This window comes from Phoenix dactylifera, chromosome 10 (genome assembly GCF_051530095.1).
Source record: "Phoenix dactylifera cultivar Ajwa chromosome 10, Ajwa_hap1_PhDact_Kaust_v1.1, whole genome shotgun sequence".
NCBI classification, from domain to species: Eukaryota; Viridiplantae; Streptophyta; class Magnoliopsida; order Arecales; family Arecaceae; genus Phoenix; species Phoenix dactylifera.
The window spans coordinates 32252290-32263589 of record NC_143199.1 but is presented as its reverse complement, the minus strand read 5'-3'; the positions used below and the strand labels follow the sequence as shown (position 1 = coordinate 32263589).

Below are 11300 nucleotides of genomic sequence, written 5' to 3'. Positions count from 1 at the left end.
CAACCCATACCCTGGATGATTATTGTAAAGGTTTAGTCGAGGAAGTTAAACTTCTTTCAGAGGCAAAATGTAAGCTCAACACTCTCTTTAATCAAGTAAAACGTGTCATTTCTCTTACTTTTGACTCCAAAAAGTGAACAAGATGTGCTAATAATACTAAAAACGATAACCATGTGCTTCCATGTTCAGAAGCTTACCCCCTCTTTGGCCATTATATGACTAAAAACATAGAACACCTTGGAGCATTCTCGGAGTTGAATACTTTAAGTCATTAATACAGAATTCAATCATTTATCTCTATTCTTTGACTTGCACATACTTAAGTGCCCATGCCAAATGTTTGATTTAAATATCTGACCCACTTCCCCCTATAACATGTGAATGTTTAAGCCATCAATAAATTATTTTCATTTGTTTTTAACGACCATTCTCCTACTGGCCCATTTATTTCCTTTAAAGTGGAAAAACAAATTTTCATGTTCCTTGGTTTGACATAAATTTCAACTTTCACAAATTTTCAAACAATCTAAGTGCAGTACAGAGATTTACTTAATCATACTAGATAGTCAGTATTCTATCTGAACAAAGGTAATTGCAACATTTCAAATGCAAGCTTCAAGCTTTGCTAGACAACTAAAACAAAATAACAATGTACTAAAATCATGTAGAAAGGGAAACCTACAAATGCAAAGGATTATAACCATTGCACCTTTGGTCAAGTGGCAGGAGGAGTTCCAACAACCATTTTAGATGCTTGCAAACCAAATGCTTTATGCTGAGCCAAGTTTAGTAGATTGCATATATATTCACTTTGAAAACTCAATAAATATCAAACAGCCTAAGAATGAAAAAAAAAATGTAAATATAGTAAAATTCAGAGATATTTTTTTTAACAGGAGATTCAGGAATTATTGGAATTGGATAGTTGAAGGTGCCAGAGATCAGAGCAGGAAATAAAAGGAAACAATTGGTAAACAACATGCAGTGTCTAGAGTTTTATTCTCAGATAACACCATTTCCACTGTAGAAGAAAGAAGAGAATTGAAGAGGATAAGAGAAAAGGATACTAAGAAATAAACCAAGCAACTGAAAGTAAACAGCATGGCCCCCTTAATCATTAAGTGCAGACAAAGAATGCCATCTTTTAATACACAAACATTGAAATTCAGAGATGAATAACAAGAATAATAACAATCAAACTGCTACATCTAAAATATTATCTCAGCGACTTAATTGACTAGCAGCAACATTATGCATATCTTTAAATTTTCCATTTATAAAAGAGAAGCATATATATGCCAACGAATTTAGTTGGTAAAGTCACTTGGGTTGGGTATTATTGTCTGGGGTTCAAGATCTGCCTTCGCCATGATTCAAGGTCTCAGTGAACTTCAGTAGCCTTGACTTCTTTTTAGAGAGACCTAGATATATATATATATATATATATATATATATATATATATATATATATATATATATATATATATATATATATATATATATATATATATATATATATATTAGGCCAATATCTCTAGCATACGAAGGATATAAATTTCAGGTCCTCTTTAGAGGCAAAGGCATTTTAAGAATCTTGTTTTAGATTTTTTTCCAAAAAAAGGCAAGCACAAGCACAGTTTATTAGGAATCCTACCGATCCTGACAGGGCACAAAATAAAGAAAAAAAAATATGTATGTATGTTTGTGTGTGTACACACACACACACACACATATATATACGTACATACATACACATACATATGCATATATATACATATATATGTAGGTGTTGGTGCACATCCTCACCAGCAAAATCCAATTTAATCTCAACTCCATAAGCCCTTTCTTTTTTCATTTATGCCATCTCACAGTAATCTGTATGTATTTTCTCTAACTCATAATGATTTTTGATGGTTGCGAACTGATAGCACACATTGCAGTTCTCCAAATAATGCCACAACTTCCAATCCCTTTTAACTTGCAGGGGTTTAGTATAATGTGCTATGGCACTACATAGGTTTTCCCTGATGGTACTGTTTGCTATAACCCAATCTGGCATTAGATTAAGCTGCCTCATGCCTTACAGAAAGATTTAGGAAATCTAAACCACGAGCTCAAAACAAATAATAATGTCATCTAATTATGTTGACAAGATTCCCAAATCAGTAGATCATGTTGCTGGTAAAGCAAGTGCATGCTGTATGGTCAGAAATCAGAATATTGTTTTGATACCTAATACAGGAAACAAGTAAATTTATTCGAGATGTTTAGATTGGTGGAAGCTTTGTGTACGCAATGAGTCATACATCACCTCATACTGCATATGCAGTAAATTCACAGCAAATCTGGGAAAACATTGGGAACCTATTGACAGAGTATTCAGTGAATAGAAGATTGCCACATTTATGACCATCCACATTGACGATCCCCACACTGCTTGAAACTTTAGCGATGACAAGCGTGCTGAGATCTCAAGGAGCAAAGGTCACTTGGTGGATTTGATAATATGAAAATCGAAGATATGGACTAGGTAACTGATATATTAGAAAACAATGATATTGAAACTTATTACTGGGAAGTTCTTCCCCATGATGTACCAAGAAAAAAAGAAAAATCATCCAAGATCTTAAGAGAGTACAAGATTATCCTTTATTGCAACAAACTTTATCATATAAAAAGAACAGATCTAGATCTTCAGTAACTGTGCTCTTCACCGCCTCCTATCCATTTTACAATGATGCAAAAGTAAATCTCCACCTATCTCAGTTGTGGGTTGCAAATAACTCCATGGATCACCCCATATTCTGTATGTGAAAATTAATTCTCAAAGCATGTCATTTCTCGTTTTAAGAAGAAAAAAATCAAGTCAATATAATTCAATCTTTCATTACGAAGTAACAGAAATCAATCCGAGTAATATTATACCTTGGTATACTTCCAGCCCATATTTCCTTTGATGTGTAGTTTTCCTTCACTGTTATAAATCCATTTTTCCAAGCTTCCTGACTCCTCATGAGGTCAAAGGCACGTCTTTGACACTCAAGAGATGTCTCCGGGAAAAAGTAGCAAGACCAAGGGGACCGTGATGGACCTGTCAAGCAACATCTATTATTTCATGTCAATTCACTTATTTTGTAGAGAGAAGTTTTTAATTCAAGTAAAGATGAAGACAGGGATAAGATTTTTAAATTAGCTAGATTCTGATATAAAAAAAAACAGTATTTTAACTCCAGACTTCAGAATTAAGCAAGTAAAAGATAAAGCATCTCTTTTTTCATAAATAGAAATGCCACCTTGACAGCCACTGTGATCTGCTCAATTGTAGTAATTTGTAACAAGAATCCGTCTCTCATTGACTGCAATGGCAAGCAGCCCTGCCATTCCAGCTATTTGGGCCCCCATTCCAAATCCTGGTAGCCTCTCCCAGTCAGCAACTAGAAACTGCAGGTCAGGATCTTTGCAGTTTTTTGGGTGCTGGTGAATCCATATATCTCTCTGTACTTGCCTAGTAAGCGAGAAGTTGTCTTCATCAGATCCTACGATCTGAAATATTGCACACAATGAAAAATCAAATAAGTTTGAGAATAGATGTGGAGGATCAGGACAGCTCTACCAAAAGTAAGTGAATGCCTACTTTCATTTGCCTCCTTTCTTAAGAGGAGGCGAATGAAAGTAGACAAATTATGGAATACACTAGCAAGCAAATTATATGTTCATTTCCCACCAATTAATTAGAATCTTATCTGTACTCTTCTTTTATTTATGCATCTAGTGGAGACTGGAGAGACGAGTAGTTCAAATTTTATCTCTTATGCCATGGTATCCGTTGCATTTTCAATTTAGTTTCTTTCTCACCAAACTAGTTCACAAATTTATTCTGAATATTTCAAGTTCATGTTTCATTATCACAATCTATCAATGGTGTAACAAGTATTGCACTCTCAAAACAATAGGAGCTTGTTTGGCCACTCAAGTTATCCACAGGATTAATGTAATATAGGAGGCGATGAGAGAAATGCAAACAGTGTGGAGAATGAGAATTTCAATTACGGGGCCGATTAAGGATTGATGAATCTTGAAAAAAAGAGTATGTATAAATCACCCTTTAAAACAGATACATATGCCCTATTTTTTCATCATATTCCTCTTCCTGACACCTCTCTTGGAATTGGTTTGGAGGAATTTTATCCACAGAATATCTTTTATGCCCGTCCAAGGGCCCGAATGGATTTGTAAAATATCTCTGCTACAAGTATTTGTAACTAAACAAGTTGCAACGAGAATCAACTGTGAGAGATAAACGCAAGTGAATAGAAGTAACATAAGATATATGTCATGCTTGCATAAAGAGATTGATGCATTCTTCTATATATGAATTCCAAGGTAAAAAAAAATATAAAGATGGGGCAAATCAATCTTACACCGAATCTCAAAGAAAAGCATGAGCATCAGAATGTTTCTTTCTTTCGTACTAAATTCATGTAAGCCAATGCAGAAAGCATTCAATAAATCAGTGCACAAATAGACAACACTTTTTGAAAAATGCTACGAATATTAAATAAGACGATTAACAAAAACACATACCCAAGGAGGATGAGCACTTTCAAACTTTGCCCTGCGTGCAACATGCGTCTGGTATGGACCTTTCGACAATGTCTGGCTGAAGTAAATCTAATCCTAACAATCCTCTCCACAGCGTCCAAAGGAGGAAAACCTCCATTTTCACCATGGTTGTCAAAATGCTCATTTGCTTCCACACTTGATCTGCAGTTCTCTAAATGAGGAGCTCGAGGCACATTTGATCTCTGCAGTCCTCCAACAAATATTTTACCCTCGCCATCTTTTGATCCATCCAGTATAGAACTCCAAGCCGAGTACAGCATCAGGACCCTCTCTTCATTGCTCAATGTTTCAGTTCGTTGAGAATCCTCTAAAGTTCCCTTTTCTTTTGGTACATAAACGTAAATTTTTTGAGGAACATTTGGTACAGAATTGTAGTTCACACTTTCACCAGCATCCATAATCACAAACAAAAAAAAACACAAAATAAACCTAAAACTATCAAATGTGCTCTCTAGATAACAAGGCCGGCAGAATCAACATTCCAGGCTTTCCTCTGATAATTTGCTTTGAAATTTCAACTGTCTAAACTAATCACAATTCATACCAGAACTATAGATTTCATTAACGAAATATTTTTTTAAAAAAAAGAGCCCTGTTGGTTATTCAAATTCAAATTATAATGTTCATATAGGAAGAAAAAAGAGGATATCATTATAAAGCAAGAAACCAATTAATTAATTAGGCTCATAGACGGCCCTCACCAGAATCTATCATGCTTGGATTCTGAGAAGCTGCTCCTGATCAACTCGAAAAAACCAATCCAAACTGCACTGATCTAAAAACAAGTTAGTGCGACCAGAAATAAATAGGCGTTGCAGGCACCACAGAAGAAGCCCAGCACCCATAATTTACAAGGAATGGAGCTGCTCCTCTGAGTTGCTCTTGCCTCCTTCTCTAACCTTCCCTTCTTCCATTCCCTCATCCAATTATCGTATATCCAAGAGAAAAAGAAACCTCCCCCAGCCGATCGAGTACACGATGCTCGTATTCACGATAGCCGTCTGATCGGGACAGATGATGGACGTCATGGACCGGCTGGACTAGTTCGCTAATATTGCGACAACTGTGAGAATCAGGGTGCTGCGACGGATTTGAAATTTTCCAGAAGCGAATTGGATAGAGAGGGCGGGAAGTGATCCGAGGTCCGTCTTTTTATATCCTCGCGGGCCATTTGACCTGATGAGGTCGCCCGGGACCGGGCCCGGAAAGAAAAAGATTTAATTTGTCCGGCCCCGGCTGGTCTATTCGTTAAAAAGCATTTGAGGTCAATTATGTTTTGATTAGGCGTCAAGCACACCAAAAAAAATTGCACCATACGAATCAAAATTAAATTTGCGCGGCGTTTCCCATCACAATTATGTTGCACGACACTTTTATTATTATTATTATTATTTTACTAAAGCAGATAATTCATATATTATATGTACGAATACATCCAAACATGACACGTTATTGAGAAAAAAAATATTAGAGTCCTATCCAAATCGTTTGAACTCCCTTGCAGGAGAAGGATGGTAAAATTTAAAAAATTTCAAATCTCATGGGTGTACGTTTGAATTACCGCAGCACCATCATTTATGCCCGAAGACTTGTCTTCCTGCCCTGCAAGGCTCAAAAGAACAACCATAAATGCAAAAGACTTCTCCACATTGCGGAGTTTTCACATAAAATATGTTCTGGAAAAACTAATTCTGAGTTCTTAATTGAGCCTTTTAATTATTTGCAAGACCCTGAATTTCAAGCTTCACATAAGCTTTTTTAAAAAAAACAAGACATCTGGGAGAATGATTCTTGGAGTTTCACCAACCATTTCAAGTAAGAACAATCCCCAATCAATATACTCAAGGAAATACCCCAAGATTTTAAAACACAACCCCTTTAAATGGAGAATAGAGCAAGGGTGCAACCATTCAGTCCTAGCTCTCCCTGCTAAAGTAAAATTTGATGTCACAACTAACTTAAATTTATACATGGATACATCAATGTTAAAAAGCTTGGAGCTCTAGCAGTTCAACATAGGTTTAATTAGAATCTTTCGAATTATCCAACCTGATGCAACCCAGTTTCTAACCAATCTGCAAGTTGGCCTAATTAAACAGAATAAACATCTCTGACCTTGTTAGACGAGGGTTAATTTATCGATGCCCTCGCATAGTGAGATATTTAAAAAAGAAAACAGAAATCATCTCTTCTCCGCTGTAATGACCAGAAGACATTTAATAAGGTAAAAGGAATCAAAAAGTTTCCATCACTTACCTGTTCACATGCAAAGCTATAGAAAGCATACCATATTTTTGGTTTATTTATAATTACTCATCTACTTCAGCTTAGAACTCCAATACCTGTACAATGACAATCCAAACGTCGTCACATAAAAGCTCTTTTGCCTACTTTTTAGGCCTTATCTCAATACCCTGGATGATGAGTCCAGACTTGCAATTCCCTCCTTCCACTTCCATCAAACTCATTTCCACTTCCCCATCCTCACCCTTATCATTGTAAAATTCCCCCATCTCCATCTCCATCCAGCCATCGGCCCTTGCCCGAGGGGCTCTAGCTGCATTGCTGTTTTCCTCTGCATCTTGAGCTAGTGGAAGCACCATCATGCCACGCCAGTTCAGGAAACGCCTAAACATATGTCTGTTCCTCTGTGTCTCAGCATCATCAGGGCTTATTTTCACAGTATTTTTGGACACCTGGGCTCCCAGTTTCACTGTTGTTTCCTGATTTGGAAAGCCAAGACCTTGTGATGCGGCCTGATCTACTTTGAAGATGAGATAGGCGGCATAAGTTGTTTCAGGAGTAAGCTCTCTGCTTTCAATTTTGCCTCGAATCTCCAACCACCAAACTATTAACAGCTGAGCAACCTCCGAAAACCTTTTAGAGGAGAAAGTCACTTCCTGGTCAGGAATGCAGCATGATAATATCCAATAGTAAAAGATGATTTGAACAATTTCAACAGTACAGAAAAGAAAAGGTTTGTTTATTCTTGGTACCACTAGGGCGAAATCCTACATGTTGTCACAAAAGAACAGTACTGGCAGTTCAGGAGCAAAAGGCAAAGCTGACATTAAGGAAGTACCAAATTCTTTAAGGCTAAACAAGAGAAGCAGAGTCATATTTTTTTGACAGTACCAGTATGTGTTGAGAGTTTTCAATAAACTAATTGTAAAACACATTGTAAATCTGTTCCATGAAAAGCATTCCATTCACTCCGCTCTCTAATGTGTAAGCTGATTTACAAATTGCCTAGTTCTTCATGCCCAGAAGCTGGCTGTTGCAGAACTTACATATTAATTTTGGAAGAAAGACCGTCTTATTCCATGAAAATAATCGAAATGGTAGGTCGCTCATAGTCCAAGATTTAGGACAGGAAGTTGCTGTATATTCAAGCTTCCTATAAAAGTTTGCCGGTGCAAAGTTTACCGACACCTAGTGCAAAGTTTCCAACATTAGCCCATCTATTCACCCTGTGCTCTCATCTAAGATGTACAACGGACACCAGGGTAGCAACAGGCAAAGGTACAACAGTATGGAGAACAGAACAAGATATGATCAAGACCATTAAATTACTATGTTCTCAGAAAAATTAAAAATGGAAAGCATAGTAACAATAACTTGTTGTAACATCCGAACAAGTTCCAACACAAAATTTGGTTAAAGCAGCAACACGTGCAAATTGCACAGATATTGAGGGGATTTCAATTGCATCTCTGCAATTGAAAGTAGATGCGAGCTCAAGTTGGATTGGAGAGCAAGTTGTTTGAAAGGACTGGTGGTATAGCCTAAATAGGTCAAGAGCAATTCTTAGTTACCAACCATGCCAAATAGCTCGTCTGAGACCATAACAGTTATGATTTTTAAAGCAGCAAGCCCTGATAACACTGCTGTATGGTGAAGTCTGCTCCCTAGCTGGGCAGATCATCCCTTCACAAGGAAGAAGACCTACAGGCTTTGCTGGTGTGCAGGCCCAATGAACCTGAAAAGGAATGCCGATAGGATGCCCAATTTAGTCAGTTATCCCTTAGTTGTTCTATCAAGTGCTCATACAATTGGGCTTGAGATGCATCCTCATTCTCAGTGGCACATAGTAAAATTATTCACCTCAGCTAGTACATCAATTCTTGCATATTTATGAAATAGACTAGGTGTATGATTACCTCTACAACTTCACTATACTTTAGTTACCAGCCATCAAGGGACATTAGTCCATATCTAGTTGAATCAGATCTAGACTCCAATCAAAAAGAGGACTGGCCGTTTGTTATCCTAGCAATCAAATGGCGTTAATGTGGAGACACCACTAGAACTTTTCTCTCTCCTTTTTCTGATTGAATTGGAGGTGCCACTTGTACTTTTATAACAAAAGAGAAAGGTTGTTCTTTTTTTTAGTCACATATATCATAATATTACATTAGAAAGGTATAATTCCGACCAATCTGCAGTTCTCTAATCACTCTAATCTTATTTATGAACAAAAAATACATAACAAAAAAAAGGGATTCAAACCACTAAATCTTTGTGCATAAAAGATTCAAGTTAAAATGAAAGGGGAGTACTTTATTATTAACACCTCGCACTTGTCAGTTTAGCTTCACGCACTACCAAATTATAATTGACTCCAAGATTGGGAAAATATAGCAACAAATGAGGCAGACCAAATGGTTATTCCAATGACCATCAAGCTCAGACACAATTTATAAGTTATCTACCAAGCAAACAAACAAACAACCAACCTGGAGAAAGAAAGAAAAAAAAAAAGATCCAATAATACATTAAGTTGGTACAAATGATAGGAATAGCCAATGAACTAACCAATGAATAAAAAAGGATCGGAGAAAGAAGGCACAAACCTGGAATCGGGTAGAGAAAGCCACCTCCAATAATGGGGAGTATCCCCCCATACAATAAACAGCTGTCTGGCAGACAGCATGTAGCACTTCGCACCGCTCGATTTCTCCAGTGAGAAACTCTGCAAACCAAAATTAAGTTTTGAGAAAAGCTATCAATTTGGGCATTCCCACGATCGTTGGCAAAGGCTGTAACAAAGAAGGAAAAAAGGGACGAAAAAGAAAAAGAACCACGCGAAAGGCAAACAATCCGTCACATCACACCAATGGCTTGGCTCCAAGAGAATACTACTGGGTTCCACAAAGGGCAAAGAAAGAATCCATCAATCTACCGGTTCATAGCAGCTGAAGCCCATCAAATTGATGGTGCAGATCTAAGAACACATCCAGGCTAAACCAAATCGCGGCACGCCAACCCCAATTATATTTATTCCACAGATTTCTATAATTTTTTGATAGAAAAAAAAATGACCGATGAATACCATTAAAAAAAAGCCCTAAATTCGGGCACAAATCAGGATTAGGAACGGAAAAAGGGTGGAGGGAAGAGTCGGAGCAATGGCAATAAAGTACTATTTTGCCGTCGTCTATGAGGATGGGATCGCAGAGGCGGAAAAAGAGCTCCCTCTTGGACGCGTACTCCACCGGATGGACGGCCCTAGAAAGGATCGACTTGTAATCGGACGGCAGGAAGTGCTCCCACACGGTGTCGGAAGAGGCGGCTGAGCAGAAGGTGGTGGAGACCGCCGACGACCGGCACGAATCGAGCGGCGACGTCTGGGAGATTACGTGCGAGAGGCACTCTTCCGGCAGGCTGGAGATATCGCCGCCACCCGTTTCCATCTCTCGCTTTCGCTTAGTTCGATCGGCTTTTTTTCCCCCCCTTCTGGTTCTCGCTTTCCGTACAGAGAAAAAGGGATTGTATGTATCATGTGTTCGCGTCGAACGAATGATGTTCTTTCGCGGCGCCCAAACGCCCTCGTTCTTCAACTTGCACGGCTCTCAAAGCAACATTTGCATCATTCGTTGGTGGACACGTGCGAAGAAAGATGAATTTTTTTTTTCATGCGAAATATGCAACTCCTACCGCCTTTGACATAGTGCTGTGCCATCTTGATAGGTGGCGTGTCATCGGATTGAGGCATGCCATAGAATTTCTATAATAAACAATAATCGTCCATCTCTTAAATGAACGACCATAGAGAAATCAAATTGTACGATTGGGATAGAAAAATAATTAATCTATGGATCCATCAACAACTAGAAAGATAAGATGTCGACATCTCTAAGTAGAAGCTTGAAAGATAACAGAAGAGCTTCACCAAAAGAGTATCCAAACTATATTATAGACCAAGTTGTGACGATACATCTTGACAAAGTTACTTCATTATGATCTAAATATCGATTCGAAATATGAAAGTAGCTTCGATGACTCAGAAGTGAATGGCAGATTTAGTGGATTTGCATATAGTCGGATATACACTCCTTGATGCAGGTTCATCATAGTAATATAGAGCCTGGCTCCACTAATGATATAGATTTCCTTTCTTTAAATAGCAAGATAGGTTTCTGAAAAGTAATATTCAAAAATAAATAATCGCTCATCAGCGTTATACTCTCAAAATGTCCATCATCCAAGCACTTTGCATCATCTGTGTATAAAAGTGTGATCAACAATGCAACTTCATTTTATTTGAAGCACTCTTAACATCTTCAGGAATTGCCAGAATCCGCCAAACGCAAGCTTTCCAGCGTGTGGCGAAACCCTAGGCTGCACCTCTGATGTTCACACAATACGCAAAATTGACAATTTGTGTCAATTTGCAC

The 11300-nt window shown here is 37.7% G+C and overlaps 1 protein-coding gene and 1 pseudogene across 3 annotated transcripts; both read right to left on the bottom strand.

Annotated features, from left to right (window-relative positions):
• Positions 1 to 2522: 2522 nt before the first annotated feature.
• Positions 2523 to 6453, bottom strand: LOC103707021 (uncharacterized; annotated as a pseudogene). The gene is made up of 4 exons (XR_015969532.2): positions 4585 to 6453; positions 3294 to 3543; positions 2926 to 3091; positions 2523 to 2804 (listed from the first exon to the last, which is right to left on the bottom strand). The product of XR_015969532.2 is annotated as an uncharacterized LOC103707021 (transcript).
• Positions 6454 to 6607: 154 nt separating this feature from the next.
• On the bottom strand, positions 6608 to 11222 carry LOC149752764 (putative F-box protein PP2-B12). 2 transcript variants are annotated; one of them, XM_089925947.1, is made up of 3 exons: positions 10047 to 10770; positions 9477 to 9595; positions 6608 to 7500 (listed from the first exon to the last, which is right to left on the bottom strand). In XM_089925947.1, exons 1-3 carry the CDS (start codon positions 10314 to 10316, stop codon positions 7011 to 7013), a joined length of 879 nt encoding a protein of 292 aa, XP_089782073.1. In that variant the 5' UTR covers positions 10317 to 10770; the 3' UTR covers positions 6608 to 7010. The 2 variants fall into 2 exon arrangements, with proteins under 2 accessions (XP_089782073.1, XP_089782072.1); XM_089925946.1 differs by having other exon boundaries at positions 6813 to 7523; positions 9956 to 11222.
• Positions 11223 to 11300: the final 78 nt, after the last annotated feature.